The sequence below is a fragment of the Caloenas nicobarica genome, chromosome 1 (assembly GCF_036013445.1).
Source record: "Caloenas nicobarica isolate bCalNic1 chromosome 1, bCalNic1.hap1, whole genome shotgun sequence".
NCBI classification, from domain to species: Eukaryota; Metazoa; Chordata; class Aves; order Columbiformes; family Columbidae; genus Caloenas; species Caloenas nicobarica.
This window is the reverse complement of record NC_088245.1, coordinates 44,076,750-44,096,269: the sequence shown is the minus strand read 5'-3', so window position 1 is coordinate 44,096,269 and position 19,520 is coordinate 44,076,750. Positions and strand designations below refer to the sequence as shown.

At 39.5% G+C, this 19,520-nt stretch overlaps 1 protein-coding gene across 1 annotated transcript in view; it reads left to right on the top strand.

The window, feature by feature from the left end:
- Nucleotides 1-19,520, top strand: part of ANO4 (anoctamin 4) — a 214,762-nt gene that overhangs the window by 176,896 nt on the left and 18,346 nt on the right. Inside the window, exons 18-22 of the mRNA XM_065629884.1 lie at nt 3,431-3,513; nt 10,040-10,180; nt 12,742-12,906; nt 16,452-16,488; nt 19,073-19,184. Coding sequence (XP_065485956.1) covers nt 3,431-3,513; nt 10,040-10,180; nt 12,742-12,906; nt 16,452-16,488; nt 19,073-19,184 — 538 coding nt within the window. The remainder of the gene's footprint in view (nt 1-3,430; nt 3,514-10,039; nt 10,181-12,741; nt 12,907-16,451; nt 16,489-19,072; nt 19,185-19,520) is intronic.

The window sequence follows — 19,520 nt, the reverse complement described above, 5'->3', positions numbered from 1 at the left end:
TAATGGTTTGGGGAATGGAGCCATCCTATGGTTCCACCCATAGTGTAGTTTCTTAAAAAAGTCTTTGATGAGAAAACAGTGAGATTGTGGAGATATCTTCCAAACAGTTAGGCCTAAAGCAACATTAGAACACTTCCCAGGGATTTTCTGGTATTATATTTAGGAGTTGGCTTGCTGCCTGTTTTAAATGGATTTTCGGTCTGCAGTAGGCCTATTGACAGCTGCAGGCATTACCATCATCTCAGTAAATCGTACAGGAAGAGAAGAAACAATGATAGCAGTTTGATTGTGGAAATGTTTTTTCTGTCAGCATGAAATAACTGGCAAGTGCATGACAAACTGGCTGTGAGAAGTTCAGCCTTCTAGATGATGCAGTTTAACAGACACTAGCATCTTAGAAAAAAAGAGTCATTCTCAGATAAAAAAACTATGTAAATTTAATTATCAGTTGACTCCTAGCATTTTGTTGTAAAGCCAGATGGAATTGTAGCTTTTGCTTTTCCAGTTGAAGTATTGGGAAAAGCTAGTGCAAAGATATCATGGTCAAGACGTTTCCTGAAGCTCAACAGCAAAGTTCTGTAACTGTCCAACAGGAAAGTCCAGCTGTTTATCGCTTCTAATACATTGCTAGACACAAGGTGCGCTGATGATAGTTTCTCTGTCTCTTTGGGGGACTAAGTGACACAAGAAAAGTCCTTTTTGAAATTTCTTCTTGTCTACCTAAGAAGCACGTTTCCTTTGATAAAGCAAGTAGCTTTAAAGAGCTTACTGAAAGGGAAAGTTGGGGTGGGAAAAAAAGGCTTGTCATGAAGAATTTAACACTTTTTTCAAGCGATAAGAAATGCCAACATAAAACATTTTTTCTAAATATATCAGTTAGTCTATTAAAATCTATTACTTTCCTGAAAACCTTGCCTCTAGCATAAAACATTCACATTGATCTGCTCTCTGAGGATACAGAATTTAAGGAGGTTCTTCAGCAATATTCCTGTATCCAGAATATATTCCAGTAGTCGGGATGGATATATTAAATGATGTTCTGAAATATAATAGGGAGAGGATTTCTGAGACAAGGTCAGGATTGAGTTGTTTTCTTCAAGAGGCCATTTGCATTACAAGATAAGATCACAACGTGTTTCAAAAGCATCTGAGGAAATGATGTAAAGACAGATGTCTGTACAAGTGGATATTGACGACTGAGCTGCAAGGTTGAGCTCTGAAGCAGGGCAAGCATGTTATAGAAAAAGTTAGCAAAAGACCTGGGAGTTAAGGCCAATGAGAAAGTCAGAACTTCAAGAAGGATTTTTTTGAGAATTCTCAGCATCTGGTTTAAACATACCAATTGGAAAATTGGAGAATGATAAGTACAACTATGTCCTGTCGAGCTGTCAAAGTCAGAAAAGAATGCTGAAGTGTGATACAGGGTATTAGCGATCACTTGACTAGAAAAGAAGCAAAGAAATTTCAAAATGCAGTACTTTTTAGAAGACCCCAGTAGTACAGTGAATCAATCAAAGATGGTTATTTATAGCACATTTTAAAATATCTAGCTAGGGAAAAATGCATACTGACCTGGATAGTGGGAGAAAAGTGTAGCATAGTAAAAGCTAAAACAATGCTGTGCAGATCATCCTATTTGCTACTTAACTACTTGAAAATAGCTTTCTAAAGAAACTTCAGGAGCTGCACATACTTACTCTGACAGGTGTTAAATATACTAAATATAATACGTATAGATTCCTCACTCCAGGTGTGTGAAAAACAAGAAAGAAAAGAAGTACAGTTCAGCACAGACGTATCTGAGATGTTCCTGCCTGTAGACACATATGCCCACTCAAGTTCTGCTTCCAGCTACTTTTTGCAATGGAAAGACAGTGGTATGAATCAATCAGGCTTTTTTCTGCCAGTTCTCCAAAAAGTGCAGGACTGCTTGTTTAACCTATACAAAATAATTCAATATGAGCTGATAGGAGAGAAGCAGCCCCACCAGAAGACAAGTCAAGGAATGAACAATGTGGTGGTTCAGCGGCAGTGAAGCCTCATTAGCACTTACTAGTTTTGCTGATCCAAACCAATCATACTGCAGTTATTACAAAAAGTCATAGAAATGTTAGGCTCAGGAGATTGAATTGACTTTATTAGATTAAATCAAAGTGGCTGGTTACCCGCTGTAACATAACTCCAGCTTTCAGAAAAAGGATGATGTGATATATGAAAATGCCTTCAAACCAAAAAGCTGCCTCCTTAAACATGCTTTTGATATCTTATCTGCTCACAGTGTAAATTTTCTAAGCATATCTTAGCTGCATGGGCTAATATGTTAAAATATAATAATTCTTACTGGCTAAAAATTCACTTTCACCAAACTGATGCCAGGGCTTAGCATCATGTGGTGTCACTGTCAATATGCTGCAGTAGGGCAGATAGTCCATTAAGGAGATGCTTTTAGAACTGGATGTGGAACATATTGCCAGGCTATTGTGATAGTGTTACAGATGATACTATGCTATAGCTCGTGCACAAAGAGGTTTATGTTCTCAATGGTTATCAGCCTGATGTTTTTAAGTGAGCAACGAAGGGTAGAGTCAAACCTCACAGTGGGAGAAGCAGCCTTTCCATTGATTTGTGTTAGCTTTAGGCAGCTTCTACATTCTTTTTTTTAAAAAAAAAAATAATAATATTAAACTAAAAAACACCCTGTAACCATGAACAGGCTCAGTATTAATCTCCAGAATATGAACATATTAATTTATGACTGACTGCTTCCTTGATTGTTCTTTCCATCACAAAATGGCAGCACAGTCAAACACAGGCATATTACATTATCTTGAACTCCCTCAGAAAGAGCTGTGCAGCACAGAACCTTTAATTGCCAGATGTTAATGCCACGCCACATGTGCACACTCATATAGTGTGGAATAATTTGTCTGCATTAGAAAGCTGTCAGACGAAAGTTCCTATTTCCTCAGTAGTACTCTACATGTTTGCGCATGCACTGGAGTGTGCTTCCTCTGGGTTCATTTCTGTTCATTGCAAATGGTCTTTAAAGAAGGAAGGTTACTGCTTTATCTGCAATAGCCCCAAGAAGCCTTTAGCTTCATCAGAAATCTGCTATATCTAGTAATGATGACTCACAGGAACAATTTTATTCTTTGAGAGTCCTCCTTTGGTTGGTTAGAAATTAGACATTCTCATTTAGGACTAAATGAAATCTCTAAAGCCTCAATCATACTTGAAGCAAGCTAAGTAATCCTTAGAAAGCGATGCTTTTTGAAAACAGTTTTGATCATCAGCATGATTTGCTGTTCAAAGGAACTCATTTGTGCAAAGAAATGAAACAATGTAACAGCTTCATTCAACAGTTTTGTGATAGGAGTTAACATTTTCTTGACTTAAAAACTATTTTGTATTTTGTTTCTATTTGCTTCAGCAACTGTTTTCCTGGAGTTTTGGAAAAGAAGGCGAGCAGTAATTGCCTATGACTGGGACTTGATTGACTGGGAAGAAGAAGAGGTTCGTATAAAAAAAATACTTAATCTTTAAAAAAAATATTTGGATAAAAATGTAAACATGTTTTTCTTTTGGTTTTGTTTTTAATTCATTCTTCAGATCTTCATAAACTAGGAAATGAGCGTATTTCTCCTCAGATGTTTCCTATGGAATGTGAAGAAACTTTCCCCAGGCCAAACTGTCCTTTCTTTTTACACCTTTGTAAATCTAAATTACTTTCAACATATCAGTGGCTGTCATTGAGTGAGATTTCAGGGGAAGAAAAATGCACTTTGGAGAAAGCTAACAAATATTGCGTTTGAATCCAAGTAAATTCTTGACAGCCCTGGGTACCATGAATTTTGGCAAATGAGTTTTGTTTATTCTTTTAGATAGCCACTAAAAATATTAATGGAGAGGAAGCTTTGTGAGGCTTGTACCAGCCTCTGAACATTCAGGTGCTGGCTGCCTCAATATACAGTGCTGTGAGGAGACTGAGGGAGATGAACCAAGGGCTTAATTCATCCTCTGTTGGTGGAGGAAATCCCCTTAGGGAGGAAAGTAAAAAGCAAAAAATAGCCTTAACCTTTTTCTGTGGTGGTTACCAGGAAGAAACAGCGTTCTCTTGGGACTGGGAGCTGAGGTCTAAGTGGAACTAAAAGGTTTTATTATGAAGGAGAAAAGCAAAGTTCAGTGAGTGTGGCAGAAAAAGTGCTCCTCAAGTGGGATTTGGACATACAGGTGTCCCCAAAATCTGCTCTCCTTCCCCTCCAGAGACTATCCTGAAGCTGCTGTAATTGTCTCAATGCAGTTGAACTTCTATATTGCTGCTTCTGTGGAAGAATTTCTTTTTCCTTAATCTTGCCAGCAGAGAAACAGACTTCTGAGTTACGGGATTTGTGTCTCTACAAGGCAATGTAGTTCAATGAGGCCATGAAATGGTACGATTGCTCATTTACTGGTAGGATTATTTTTTTTTAATGCTTAATGACTAAGAAAATAATCCAGGAACATAAAATGACATAATTTAAACAACTGGAAATTAGTTTCTTTATAGCAACAGGAACATAATTATTTGTGCACATATGCTGTCAATTCTTGGTGATGCTTCAGGACTATTGTCATGTACTTAGAAAATACTCTAATACTGATTTAGTTCTCCTGAGATTAGCAGCCAGTTCTTGCCAATGCTGATGAGCCACAGAGAGACCACACTGAGATAGTCCTGCCTGAGGTTCAAATATTGGTCAGGATTGACCTGCGGTGCCCATGTCCCCTCATGGCTAGTTCCAAAAAAAGCCACTGCTGCTGCTGACAGCTAAGGCAAAGGATGGATGTACTAAATTGCAATTTCCAAGTCAGGATTATAGCTCACTCTCCCCAGAATGAGAAAGAGCCTTTAACAAAATACACAAGCAAGTATGATGTGAGGCCTTTTTTAATTCTTCCCAGGAAAACTGGTCTTGCAGATGTTTATAGTCTGGTATGTTATACATCTGCCCTTTTCACCATTTAACCTACTTGGCTTTGGGATTATGCTGATTTATAAAGCCATCCATCTGAATCTTCTATGATCAGTTCATTTACAAGTATTGAATTTCCGGGAAGGTTGTCCTTAAGTGACGCTTTGGGTTTTTTTTGGTTTGGGTTTTTGGTTTTGGTTGGCTTGGTTGGTTGGTTGTTTTTGTTTGTTTGGGTTTTGGTTTTGTTTCTTTTTTTGGGGGGGGAGGAGGTGTTGTGTTTGTTTGGTTTGGTTTGTTGTTGTTGTGATGGTGGGGATTTTTGCCTTTTTTCTTTTTCTTTCCATGTAATAATACTAAGTGGTATCTGACTGCTGTGGCAATGCTTGGAGGAGTCTTTCACTCAGGTGTGAGCAAAACAGCTCCAAGCCCATTCAGGACCACTCCCCATTCTCTTTCCCTCTCCTCTTTATGCACATGCCCAACCTCCGCTTCCAGCCTTGCTGCTGCTAATGAAAGTGCCTGTCATCTTGCAGAGCCTGGAGGAAAGCATTCCCATGGAAGATTCACTCTCTGCTTTCTAAGGTTTTTTGTGAGAGTCTGACCATGCCTATGCAACTAAGCATTTAGCTGGAATAAACACTGAAAACACGGAAGAGAGTAGAGTTGCTAGATGTTTCCTCTTCCAGTCAGAAAGCCTGAAAGAGCTTCTGGTAGTTGAAACTATCCTCATAGAAATCTGGTGGTTATTTATGATGTCTATTAAATAACATTTTTTTTTAGTAAGAGATGCTTATGTTCCGCTGGCAGATTATTTCTGCTTGGCCTGCACGATGACATATGCATGTCAGTAATTTTCAGAGGATACCTGCTCCCTGCTGATGGTCAGCTGGTCTTTCATTCTTACACTGAGCTTTTTCCAATGAGCTCCGTCAACGCGACCTCAGTCAGGTGTCCTGGGGCGGTGGTGAGTGTTCCTGCTCTAGAGCTGTTCATTGCACCTTCTTGCAGTTCTAGAAGGAGTTTTATAAGTCTGAATAGCAGGAGGCAGCGGTCTTTTCAGAAGCAGTGTGCCAGGTAGTACTTTTCTTTCTCAAATTAGAGGTTAAAGATGCCAATAGAAACTCAACTGGCTGCTTCTCAAAGATTTATCAGCCAGCCATTTATTTACCAGCCATCAGAGCATCAGTATCTCATTGCCATGAGACATCATTTCTTCCTTTGTTCAGCATTCAGTGGGATCCCAAGAGCGGGGCCTGATTGCCTCCCAGAGGTGTCTTCTCTGAAGATGCTACAGCTGCCAGTGCCCATACCTACTGCACAACTCAGGCTTGTCCTTGCTTTATGGTCAGCTCTACGGACCACTGTCCCTTCTTCTTTAGTAGCGAATGCTGCACTTTTCCATTGGCACTGGGGTCTTTGCAGAACTTTTCCCCCAAGACAGTCACAGTTTGCAAGCAGCTGATATCCCAGGTGAAAAAGTGTAGAGATCATTTCCCTTTTAAGGGGTTCAAAGTCCACCTCTTCACTTTGCCATCGCCTTCAGCTGCAAGCAGGATGACCTGCAAATCACAGGCTTCGTAAGGAGACTTACTTCTGAGGGTCCTACCGTTGTCCCAGTGGTCAAGATTCAGATTTTCAATCTTTTACAAATCCCTTTTCTACATCTGGGCTGTAGAGGACAATATACAGAGGACAATAGACCCCAAGCACCAAGATGGGACCTAATCAATGCTTAAAAATATCTTAAGGGCAGGTGTCAAGAAGATAGGGCCAGACTCTTTTCAGTGGTTCTCAGTGATACGATAAGGGGCAATGGGCACAAACTGAAACACAGAAAGTTCCATCTGAATATGAGGAGAAACTTCTTCACTCTGAGAGTGACAGAACACTGGAACAGGCTGCCCAGGGAGGTTGTGGAGTCTCCTCTGGAGACATTCAAAACCCACCTGGACATGTTCCTGTGTAACCTGTTCTAGATGAACCTCCTTTAGCAGGGAGGCTGGACTAGATGATCTCCAGAGGTCCCTTCCAACCCCAGCCATTCTGTGATTCTGTGATACCCTTGGACTAGGAAGGACTCCTGCAAGAATTCACCTGTTGAAGGACTCTGAAAACTCCTGAAAGAAAATTATATATTTCACAAAAAGATTGGAGTAGCTCTTCTAGTGCACAAAGCTCTGGCCTAAGGCAGTGACATTGATCTGTATTTGATACTCTATAAATCAGTATGGTTTCTCTTGTGAGTAAAGAATTGGACTGATCCATGTTTGAGAAATGGGAAGGAAGGAGAACAGTCTGTTTTATGTAGATTGAAAAAGACACATCCTGTGGAGTTTGATCATGAAGTCGCACATGTCAGTGAGATGTCAGTGAGTATTTTGTCTCTGTAAGGTGAAAATTTTACTCCTAAAAGTGCTGCTTTCTAATATAATCACTGCTAATTAAATTTCCTCTCTACATTCCATTCAGTTATCACTGGACAAAATCAGCCAATTTCTGTTATTAGCTATTTCAAAGAAATCAATTAAAGAGTTCTAATTACCAAGCTTTTGTTAATGAACATTGTTATTTTTATTAACATTTTCTGCCACATCTAGCTTTTGCTTGCTCTAATTTTCATTGTCAAGTTGTAAAACAAGGTTTTGCTACAGAGAGAAATTTTTTAATTCCTACCAACAATAGATCAAATAGAACCAGCATTTATAAAGCTTCCTATCACTTTGGTATCACTTTTCTGTTCTAAATGAGGAGACAAAGAAATGAAATAATGAAGACAATGGGAAGGAGAATTAAATTTGTTCAGATATGCAACCTTGTGAATTCCTCAGCATTTTAGATTTTCACCCAAGGCAGGCATGCAGGCACCCAGGCATCCCCTGTGGCATCCAGGTCCCCCAGCCTGGGGACATGGGCTGAATGTCTCTGGCTCTTTCCACCCTGCACATCTGGATTTCCTTTTCTTGTCGATGAGGTGCAAGGTGGGAGACATGGAGAGTAACTGGGTCTTGGCTGGGTGTGCAACAAGAAACTAACTGCACAGAGTTCCTGGCACTCCCAGCTGAAATATGGCTTCTGTTGCTATTTTCGCATCCTTTTTTTTCTTCCTCAGTGTCACTTTCATTATATGATTAACCTCAGCTTGGTACGTACTGTCCTCTTCCTGCTCCAAGCTGTGCTCAGTTTTGCGGAGTATCATTAAACAGATTCGAAGTTTCATGCCAGAGTTTCAGTTTTGCGTGGAGATGTATCTATAAAAATAGCATTTGCATTATCTGAATTGAGTGGAGATTGTAGAAGTTACCTAGATTCATGTACAGGTGGATATGACAGGGACTTCCCTACAGTGCAGATTGTAAAAGATAATCAAACCTTGGCTTAGAAACACCTGCAGAGAAGAAAGGGTTTCTTGTATACGACTGGGAAAGTCAACTGCCAGAGCCCTTGCACAATCTACAGGGTGCAATTCTCAAGTGCCCTGCTTCAATGCTGTCACACTCTGTCCTTTTGCATGTCCCTGAGCACACAGGAATACTACGTGCATTGTTTATCTTGCTAGATTGTGGTCTGCTCAGCAGCCTTCATCCCTGATATGGCAGAAACAGCTAGAGCAAGGTAGAATAAGAGCAAGGTGTTACCCTGCCTCCACAGAAATATGCTTAGCCTTTGTACAGAGCTAATGTAGGGCTGATTCCCTCAAGCACATAATTAGTTACACAGGCATTGCAGCTGAGCATTCATGCCTCTTAATTTTTTTTAATATGTTACCAGGTTGCTGCTTGAATTTGGAAGAATGAGAATTCCCCAGGGGAATTTTATAAAAAGAATGTAGGATTTTAGGACATCTTATTTTTATTCACATTCTAAAGGCTTGTATGAGCAGTTAACATTCACCTAGTTCAATGAAGTCATTTAAGGTCTGGGCATTTACAACTTTCAGTCAATCAAAGTACAATTAAATGCTTTCGAAGGGTGGGAAGTGACTGAAGTTGGTAACCTGGGTTCTTCGTTGCCACAAAGAAATGCACAGCAGAGGCCTGGTTGAAAAGCTGCAAAGACAGTCCATAGTGGCCTTTGTCTTCCCTTGTAGCCAGCTGTACCATGGGCCAGTTCTCCAGTGTGCATCAGAGCATTGTAAAACTTGATCTAATGTATACGGACTGCCAGCAGCTGTGACAGTCCGTCTTCACAGCCTGGTGCTTTCCCTCATCTCCAACAGCATCCCTGATGTCACACTTGGGTGAGGTGGCACAGGACACGTGGCTGTTGGTGAACATCCCAGATGGCAGGGTAGTGGGGCAGCCCAACAGCAGCTGAAAACCGTGAGGTCTTACCTGAAGTAAGGGTGAGCCCTGCCTTCTGACAAGGCTGTAAACACATGTAACCAAGTGTCTCCCCAAGAAATCCCCAGGTTTCATTTCAGAAGTGAGTTTTTATGGCAAAGCAGGACTTGACATTTCTGCTGCTGAAAGCTGTTCCTGATAATAACATTGTCCAAGTTAGTAATGAATTGAGCAATATTAGATGGCATGGCTCCTTCAAAAGCTGAGAAACTTTTGCTAATAACAGAAAGATAACCGATTACCTAGCAAACAGTAGTTATGTTTGGAAAAAGGAGGGGGTTTGGTTGTTTGGTTTTGTGGGGTTTTTTTGGTTTGGTTTGGTTTGTTTTGGTTTGGGTTTTTTTTTTGGTTTGGTTTATTTTTTTGTTTTTGGTGGTGGTGGGTTTGTTTTGGTTTTGTTGTTTTGGTTTTTCTCCTTTTTGCTTTCTTGTAGAATTCCAGTATCAATAGGATAATATCAGGCTGGAAAACTCGGTGGGATCAGCCTGAAAATTATTTGGCTTGCAGCCATATTGTTTAGATGAGTAGCCAATTAGGGAGTTTACTAGATACTCCCACTATGGTTTTATGAGTCCAGTGATTTATTCTAGTCTTCATGAAGGAGACCTGATTTCGCAGCTCAGCTTTCCTAGTAGCTATGCCAGCTGCTGAATTCAAAGATGTAATTCCCAATAACAGTGATCTGCAGTTTCCTACAGGATCTTTCCTAGCTGTACTGTATGTGAACATTCTCTGTTTGTTCTTTAGGAGGAAATACGTCCGCAGTTTGAAGCCAAGTACTCCAAGAAAGAACGAATGAACCCTATATCCGGGAAGCCAGAGCCTTATCAAGCATTTGCAGATAAATGCAGCAGACTCATTGTTTCTGCATCTGGAATATTTTTTATGGTTTGAGAACTTTTATTTATTTACCAGTTGAAAAAATACAAAATAACATTATCTCTTTATTCTCTTGATTATCTCACTGCTTAAAAGTGAAATAAGCTCTAGCATGTTTACCACAGGCTGAAAATCTGTACATAGCAAATCACCCTAGTTTCTGTACAGTCCTATACTAGTTTAGTCTCACAGATAGCGAAGTCCTTTCTTCAAGGCTATACACCTAGCGCTATATGTAGCCACATACATGCCAGAATAGATCACGTTTAGGCATCGACTTCAGCTCACTGATTTCCTTGCCTTCCCTGTGTAGACAGTGCTGAGTGATGGGGAGACATGCCATGGAGGTGGCAGTTGTTCTTTGTAAACTCTACAGAGAATCTAAGTGCTTAATGATGTTAATATGTCCTAGTTTTTCAGTGTATTGAAGAGGTAAGGAAAAAAGTTTTGTATTTCTAGTGCAATTGAAATTGAGAAACCAATGTTGCTTGTCTAAAATGAGGCATCTCTTCCCCCTTCCAAAGTGCAAAATAAACACAGCAGCAAAATCTCTCCTAACAGAGAGCTGCATGCATTTCTGCTGAAATGCCCCCATCCTATAACTTCATTGAAGCTGTTATTCACATCACCAACACAGTGGTAGGACTGGTCTTGAAAACACAGCTGACATCAACTCAGACCCTCGTGGAATTTATTAGGGCCTTCCCACGACACTAGGAAGTGATACATGTGTAGAACTTCAGGAGCTGTGGAGAGCCAGGTAGGTGAGCCAGCCCAGCAACTTCCTGTTTGAATAAGATCGGAGGAAACAGAGCAGAGGGCTTGTAAGAAACTGATGACTTCAAAATTGTCCAAAGCAATCTTGGACAAGAAAGGCAAGGGCATTATTGAGATGAACTGTGCCCTGGTATGTCACGTGGATGGACACAGACACACAGAGAAGCACTGGGCACAAGGAGCCAACGTTCCAACTCAGCCCTTGAAGACACTTTGACTCAGGACTGCAGTCTCTGCTCAGAATTGATTCTACACCTGCAACATTTTGCATATTTTCCCTGTGTTTTTTTCTTGAAGGGGGACAGTTTTCACTCCCTACCCTTTGCAAACACAGTCACTGATCTTCTTAGCCTAGTGACAGATCTTCCTCAAAGTGCCAGAGAAAGCAGCCTTGCTCTGAATTGTGTGCACCACAAATTGTCCCCAAAACAGTCCTTGAAACAGGACAAGGATTACTTTCACTGAAGATATTTTTTATTGCTGGCATAGCGTGGGCTTCCAATGAGTTAGAAAAACTCTGAATTTTCCCCCACTTAGGTAAAAATATTCCTTTAAAATTATAGCTTTAAGCACAGGAGATATAATATATGCTTACCAAATCTTCAAGTTAGAGCAGTTCTCAAAATTTCACAGCGCTGACTCTCCCAATGGAGTTACTAATAGACCTTGAACTGTGTTGGTGGTTCCCTGTTAACAAAGGAAATTGGTCCTTCTTCCCCTCAACCCTATGCAGGGAATCCAGAGACAATCCTTCACGTTCACACACATTTTTCTTTTTCTTCTGCACTGGGATGATGTCAATCAATTTTGTAACTCATAAAACATGAAGCCAGCTTGATTAGCATTCAGTGTTTTCAAAATAATTTTGCCCATTCAGTTAGCTTAGATATGCTTCAATTTGGATAGGTTTAAATTGTCTAATGTATGACCTTGGAATACACCTATCTTTTGCAAACAATCATCTGTCTTCTATGGAAGAAACTCTCCTTACCTAGTGAGGTAGCTAATGGGTACTGTGTCAGTGTTACTATGAAATGAGTCACCCACAATAATTCCCAACTGTTTGTCCTTGTGGTGGCTTGCTAAACTGTGACATAAATTGGTCACGATGGAAAACAGTTACCATTTAGTGCTCAGCTATTGTATATGGAACATCAAGTGATTTAGCAGCCTGTCTCAGCTGCATGGCTTTCACATTGTAGCTGTCACATTTGCTGGAAGTCTCATCAGAGAAGAAATTACAAGGGCAATTGAATTTGTTACTTTCCCTGGACAGAATCTTTCCAGAACTGTAGCAAGAAACAGCTCACTAGAGTAGCTTGCCAGGGTTGTTGTTGAGGCAGTGCTTACAAATAGAGATATTTTTACTGTAAGTGTGAAGTCCATTACAGCACAAAATCCACCCCAAATATGACACCATCAAGCTGGAACATCAGCTTGAGACTAGACTGCGCATCACAGAACATGCATGTAAGGAAAATTTCTAATTCCCAGAGCTGGCAACACCGTTTCCATATTCATGCTAAAGAAGAGGTACATTTTCGAAAACAAAATGTTTAAAACTAAAAGTTATTTTAATATTATTTCAAATATATTTTGCATTGTGAAAAATAGAAAAGGACTTTACGATAAGAAGAATATTCACGTTGAAACCTTTCTCTGGAATCAAAATGGATGTATGTTTCAAGTCCGTCATTTCATTTCATTGTTTTACGTTTCAGTTTCAGAGAGAAGTAAACTGCTGTTGTACTGAAAGTTTTCAGGTTCTTTTCTCTATTTTTTTCTTTCTTTAGATCTGTGTGGTGATTGCTGCTGTTTTTGGCATTGTTATTTACCGTGTTGTGACTGTCAGCACTTTTGCTGCCTTTAAGTGGGCTTTAATCAGGAATAACTCTCAGGTTGCAACTACAGGGACTGCAGTGTGCATCAACTTCTGCATCATCATGCTTCTGAATGTGGTGAGTAAAACTAATATATCCAAAGTTATATCTGAGCCATCAGATCAGTAGACATCTCAGTGTGCAGACCACTGAATGTTTTCAGTTCCCTTTTCAGCAGGAGTGGAGTGTCTTGCTAAGCCAGACATGGCATTACTATTTATGGGTGTCATTCACTATTTATATAAAGTATGATTCCAAAGCATGTTTGAATGTTCAAAAAAAAATATTTTAGGGATACATGTCCGTACTCCTGTTTTATCGTCTGCCTCTTTTTTTCCTTTCACATTACTTGAAGGTTTCAGTCCTTTTCGTCAATATTCTTCTTTTTAATTTATGTTTTGATGTTATTGTTTAGATACAGTGGCCAAGCTTAATTCTTGTTTATCTTAGTTTCAGTAATTCTAGCATCAGTTTTTACAATAGTTTGCCAGTGAGGGTATGTGTATACAGACACAATGCCTATATACAGGAGAATTCCCTCGATCTGACAACTTCACGAGGCTTGAGTAAACATGACTTGCTCCGTGACCTGGCCTTAGCCAGGGTACACCAGAGACATGGTCTGGGTGCATTGTAGGGGGGCTGGCTGAGGTCAGGTTATTGTTGTGAACTGGTTTGGAACTAGACTTTGGACAAAGACAAAAATGGAATTTCTGTGTGGTCACAGCTCCAGTAAGTATAGCATAGATTAGAAGGGAATGAGTTTCATCTTTCCATTGAGATGCAGATACTTCAGTATATTGCTGTGATAGCTATTAGTTGCTCTTGACAAGAGGTATATAGCCTTTTACTATCAGGTTTTTGTCAAATGACATCATAAGAATGTACTTTAAGGGGAAGGAGGGATCAGCCTACAAACCATCCAGGTACTGGAGCCAGGGTGAAGTTTTTCTTACCTACTCAGTAGTAGGTGTCTTCTGCAAAAAAGCATGTTGGGCTTTGCTCCATGAGATATGCTGACTTACTTCCTAGGAGAGGTATGAGATGTTATTTCAGGCTTGCACATTTCTAAGTGCTGGCTTGGAGACTACTTTCTTTCCTGTGCAATACCCAAGCATTTCCATCATCTAAAAATTAATCTTAACAGCTTCTCATTTATAGAGCAGGAAATTCCAAGAGGCTTTGCTGCAGGACTTCACTTCTCCTTTTGGCACAGGGAAGACTGGATTGGTGACTAGGACAGTCTATAAAGAATTGTTGACTTTCCTATATTTTCCCTAAGGTGAGACTGTAGGCTGAGAAAAGGCAGAAAGAAGAGGCAAAAGCTGTTATTCTCTCTGAATTTGAATGGAGGGCTCTCATGTTATTTTTTATTTATTGTTTGTTGTCTACAGCTTTGGGGGGTTTTCTCTAATCCACCTAGAGCACAAAACAAGCATAGAAGAAATAAAGATAAAAGTATATATATTATTGTCAGTACAATAGCCATTTCCAAGCTCTCAGGATATGTCATTGTATATGCAGTGAAGCAGCAACAAAGAAATACTGCCCAATCAAAATTGTTTGCTTCTCAAAGAGTTTTACAGCTTAGAGAATTTTTTTACAGAATGGAAGATGGCTTGAAGGTGCTTTTTGAGAAACTTTGTTTTATTTCCTAAAACATGTCAAATAAGTAGAACACTGCAAAGATGGATTTATTAAGCTTTATACTCATTACCATGCAATAAACACCACAGCCTTAGATCTGGATATAGCTCATAGAAACAAAGATCCTCAAAATATGAGGCTGCAGAAGCTTTTAAAAAGAAGGACTTAAGAACATAATGCCTCACTTCCCATAATGGATTAATGTAGTCTACTGAAGGACAGTAGAGGTAGTTTTTGGAGAAGAAAAAATCTCCGGGAGCAGTTCAGGTAGTTGAATCCCCTACAAACTGTGACTCAAGAAAAGTAGCAGGAGAGTGAGAAAAGATACAGTAATAAAACCAGAATGGACCGAGATATATAAAACAGTGGGGAATTCACTGCTCGGAAGCCTGGAAAACTACCAGCGATTTTGATATGAGTTGACAACCTCTCTAACCATCAGGGGAGAGGTCTAGACTACAAGTAACTTCTAGACTGGAGCCTCTGAGAGCTAGGTATGTATACTGACACATCTATCGTGACAAAACTAATTGACCTTCAAGAATAATGTCTCACAGATATCCTGCAGCCTGACCTGGAAAAAAAATCATTAGCTTTACCTAGGTTAATAAAACATATTAATTCCAGTGATATCACCCATAGAAAATATCAGCACAGAAGAGAATATGATCCTAAACAAGGGCCTTTGGGACTAGTAGTGATAAACTGCAGTAGCAGATAATTAGATCCAAATATTGTTAACAGAATCTCTAACACAGTCTTACTGTTCTGGGAGGAATAGCAACAAAATACAGTTTTGATACTCCTTTCTGCAGAGCAATGTACATTTGTAAAATAGCCCACTCCCTGCTGGGATCAGGAAACAAACCATCCAGACATTTAGCACTTTTACAGCTGCCCTTAAGAGATGCTTCTAAACCCTGAAGAAACCACCTTTTTCATTACTTGAAACAAAACTGTTTACTCCAAAGGCAGCAAAAAGCTATTCTAAGCAAGAAGTGGTTGATAACATGGATGAGATAATTACGGATTACTTCAGTTCTTAAGCAGGCAGTTTGATCTGTAAATTGTACATAACTCAATTTAAGCAAGAGTTTATAAGGATTACTGCAGATGAAAAAAACATTGCTGATATGCACTTTAGGAATAAGTGCCCTCTAGGCATCAGTGAGAGTTCAGAACATCTATCATTTTGTGGAAACAGGCTCCAGATTCATTTAAAGCAAATGGAAATTGTCGTATTAATTTACACTAATACTGATGTTTGTGGTGACGTACTTTATAAGTTCAGAACCGCTTTGCAAATACTACTTGTAAAAAACCTCCAAGTTAGTTTTTGTAAGCTTTATGAAGTTAGCAGTCTACCGGAGAGCTTAAGAGCACAGCATCTGCTAAGCGCATTAAGTACCGCTTAGGATTTAGAACAATGTCACTGACTCAGTAAGAAATGTGTCTGGTGGCAGGGATTACTAAAGAGTTTATCTGAAGCAACCCTGTCTCCTCAGTGTCTTTCCTTTCAGCTCCCAAAAAATCCCTAACAAAAACAAAAAGCTGAAAATACCCAACATGCCAGAGCATACTCTTACTAGGGTGATATTTTTTGTGTGTGAGATAAATGTTCCATAAGTAACTAAAACAATAATCCTAGTTGTGCTATTGTTCTGCTTTGTGTTTCTGGAAAAGTTATCTCACTTTTTTTCACTGTGTATATAAAATAGGGACAGTGACAACATTCCTTGTCCATATATTGTACAATAAAAGAGCTGACTATAAGCTTTAAAAATATTACTGTTCCTTGTTTGATTTTATCATTATTGTATTATTACTATATAGTTTTATTATCACCACTATCAGAACATCACAAAGACGATCAGGATATTAGATTTAACATGTAAGAGCAGTTACTCTATTTAGAAAGCTGTTCTATATTTTGCAGCCGGTAATGTATCTAAGAGGCTATTTCTTCTCTGTTACAGCTGTATGAAAAGGTTGCTCTTTTCCTGACGAATTTAGGTAAGCAATGTTAAATACTAAACTTAATGATGTTGTACTGATTTTTTGGTCCCTATACTGTAATGGCATTCAAACTGTCTGTGTAAATATGAAAAATACTGATTAACTTGCAATCTATAGGAATAAATGTTTTTCTTAAGTTTATAGTAAAGGAGCATATAAACTAAGCTATAGTACCATTCAATCAGTGGTGACTACAGTCACCCATCTGCCATACTTGGCTCTTGTTCGAACCCCTTATAAGAACTTAAACAAAATGTTGCCTTGGGGGAAAAAGCATGAGAGACTGAGCGCTCACAACCTCCAGGTTTTGTGAAGACCTGGAAATGTGGAAATCAGTTCTGGAAGCTAAATTTATAGCTTGAAACTAAGGTGCTTATTGACTATCAAACATGTGCCTTTAAGAGGGGAAGTGATTTGGAGGGAAAATAACCAGGTGACTCACCAACTCTACCAACACTTAAACTCTATTGGTGTTCTAAGTATCACTAATCTTTTCAGCTCACCCATAAAGGTGATCTTCACACTAGAGAAAGGACAACATATTTTCTAAGGACGGCATGTACTCTCACTGGGGTAGCAATAGCCTGTCATTCATATATCCATGGTTTGGGCAGAGTCTCTGGAGATCCTGATCATGCTGGAAGATTGCAGTAGCTGGTAGCAGTTGGCAAAAGGGCTCCTTAGCATTGAGAAGCCTGAAATGAGACTTCCTAAATGCCAATTAAGTGAACTGTATTATGGCATGTGTGGAAGTGGTTTGAGAAGATTATGTTGAGCTTCTGGATACCTGTGTACATTGATGATGTTGAGTAAGGCGGACAGGCCTGGTGGACAGATTTTGGTGTCTTCTCAGAGGAAACACACAGCTGATTTTAGCTAGTGTCAGGGCTTTTCTACATCTGAGAAGCCATAGGTGATGTGTTCAAAGCATGTCTGTGTAAGATAGCAGATTATTCTGTTGTTTCTGATTAGACTGAGAGTCCTCCTTTGTATATTGTAAATTTAAAACATTTTTGCCATCCTGTATCCATGCAAAAGATACCTGCTAGTTACAGTTGAGAAATATGACTTTCAAGTTTGTGATTTGCACAGGCTATGACCTTTTGGTCCCTGTGACACCCTGGGGACAGTAAGATATGGTCTAGAGGCCTTGAAGCTTGATTGCTTTCTGCCAGGTTATCTTTAAGGTAGGTCTGCTTCTTGTAGCCTGTGCAGAAGGAACAGGTGTGAAAACTCAATGGTTCAAGATGTTCTGACTATGTTCAGACAGTTTTGTGGTTTTTACTCTGATGGCCTAAGTAGCTGATTTGGTTTGAATGATCTTTATCAGTGTAATAAGCTCAGAGTGGGTTTGGCAGCAAAGCTACATTCAGGATATCCTTCTTCAGCCTTTGCACAACCTTTTTCAGAGCTCAGGTCCATGCTCCTCCAGAGCATTGCCATTATCTCTGATGAGCGTATAAGCAAAGCTTCAGCTGCAGCAGCCTTATTAAAGTCAAACATTTCCTTCCCTCAAACTGGCATCAAAAATTCATTATACTTTATTTCTTTCTGCTTAGATAAACATGTATGTACTGGCATATGTACAAACTTGAGTTTCTTGACAGGCATTTCCAAATCACTAACACAGTTCTTAATTTATGGTCTGTTTTACAGTTTTGTTGACCAATCTATTTGAAATTTCTTCGTGAGTGGAGCAGCTCTGATTAAAAAGAATCTAGTTTATCATTGTTGTTTCTGTACTTCCAATACTTTACTGGAGGCTCCTTTGGAAGTAATATAAGAGTACTACCTTTATAATACTCAGAATCACCATTAGTACCTCCACTTCTATGCTTGCTTCTGTTCACAGCAATGGTTGACTAATAACAAGCTCCTGCCGACTGGAAAGTAGTTCTAGGACATGGTACTGATGTGTTGGCATAGTTATTTTGTTGACTTCTGTCTTTATATCTTTTTAGATGGAGACTAAAGACCTATCTGAAGGGAAGAATATGTCTTCCCCTTTCCCATTTGCTTTACCCCATCCATTGCAAAATATTTTTTCTCAGTCTTCTGTAATGAGTTCCCTGGGATGAGGAAAGGGACTCATGCAGTAGCCACTGTGTAGAGTCTTTAGGTGCCATGCATGGCGGGCAAATCCATGAAACAGAATTACAAGGAGGATTTGCTCCTGTTCAGTGTGACATCTCTAACAAAAAGGCACATACGGAGCCTGTAGAGTGGTGCTTCCTGGCAGTGTCGTTATGGTAGGATGCAGTAAAGGAAAGAAGAGAAGAGCCTGAGCCTGTAAAGCGCACAGGAACCCAGGAGGGATGTTTAGTATACAAATTATCCCAACCATTTTTTACAGCCTCATGGGAAGATACTTATGCAGGTATAAGAAGAGATTTCTAAGTGTTTACAAACTCACTTGCTGTGTGCTGCGTTTGGATACAATTTCTTCTGTCAGCTTATGTTTTGAAATCAGCAGGCTAATTTACAAATACATTTCCAGGTCTGGTAGGTATGTGCAGCCTTTGTGCCAAAGGAAATTGTTAATCTGATTACACCTCTGAAACTCTGCTCTCTTTCTTCACAGAGCAGCCTCGTACCGAATCTGAGTGGGAGAACAGCTTCACTCTGAAAATGTTTCTTTTTCAGTTTGTCAACCTGAACAGCTCTACCTTTTATATAGCATTCTTCCTTGGAAGGTAGGATTGATGTCTGCACCCTCATATGTGCAAAATAAAGTAGACAGAAGAAATAAAGTTGTCTGTAATGAAACAAAATGGGAAAATGTTATCACACATCTCAAAATACAAATTCCATACTAGCAAAGTTGGACAGATTGCAGTTTTATTTTTCTTTCAAAAACCCAGAAACAGATGTAGTTTTCATTTCCTAGCATCACATTGACTCAATGCTAACATTTAACAATTTCACTACTGGGAACTGACACATCTCACAATACTATATATACAGACTTGACTAGACTAGACTAGGCCAGAATAGAATAGTTCAGTTGGAAGGGACCTACAACAATAACC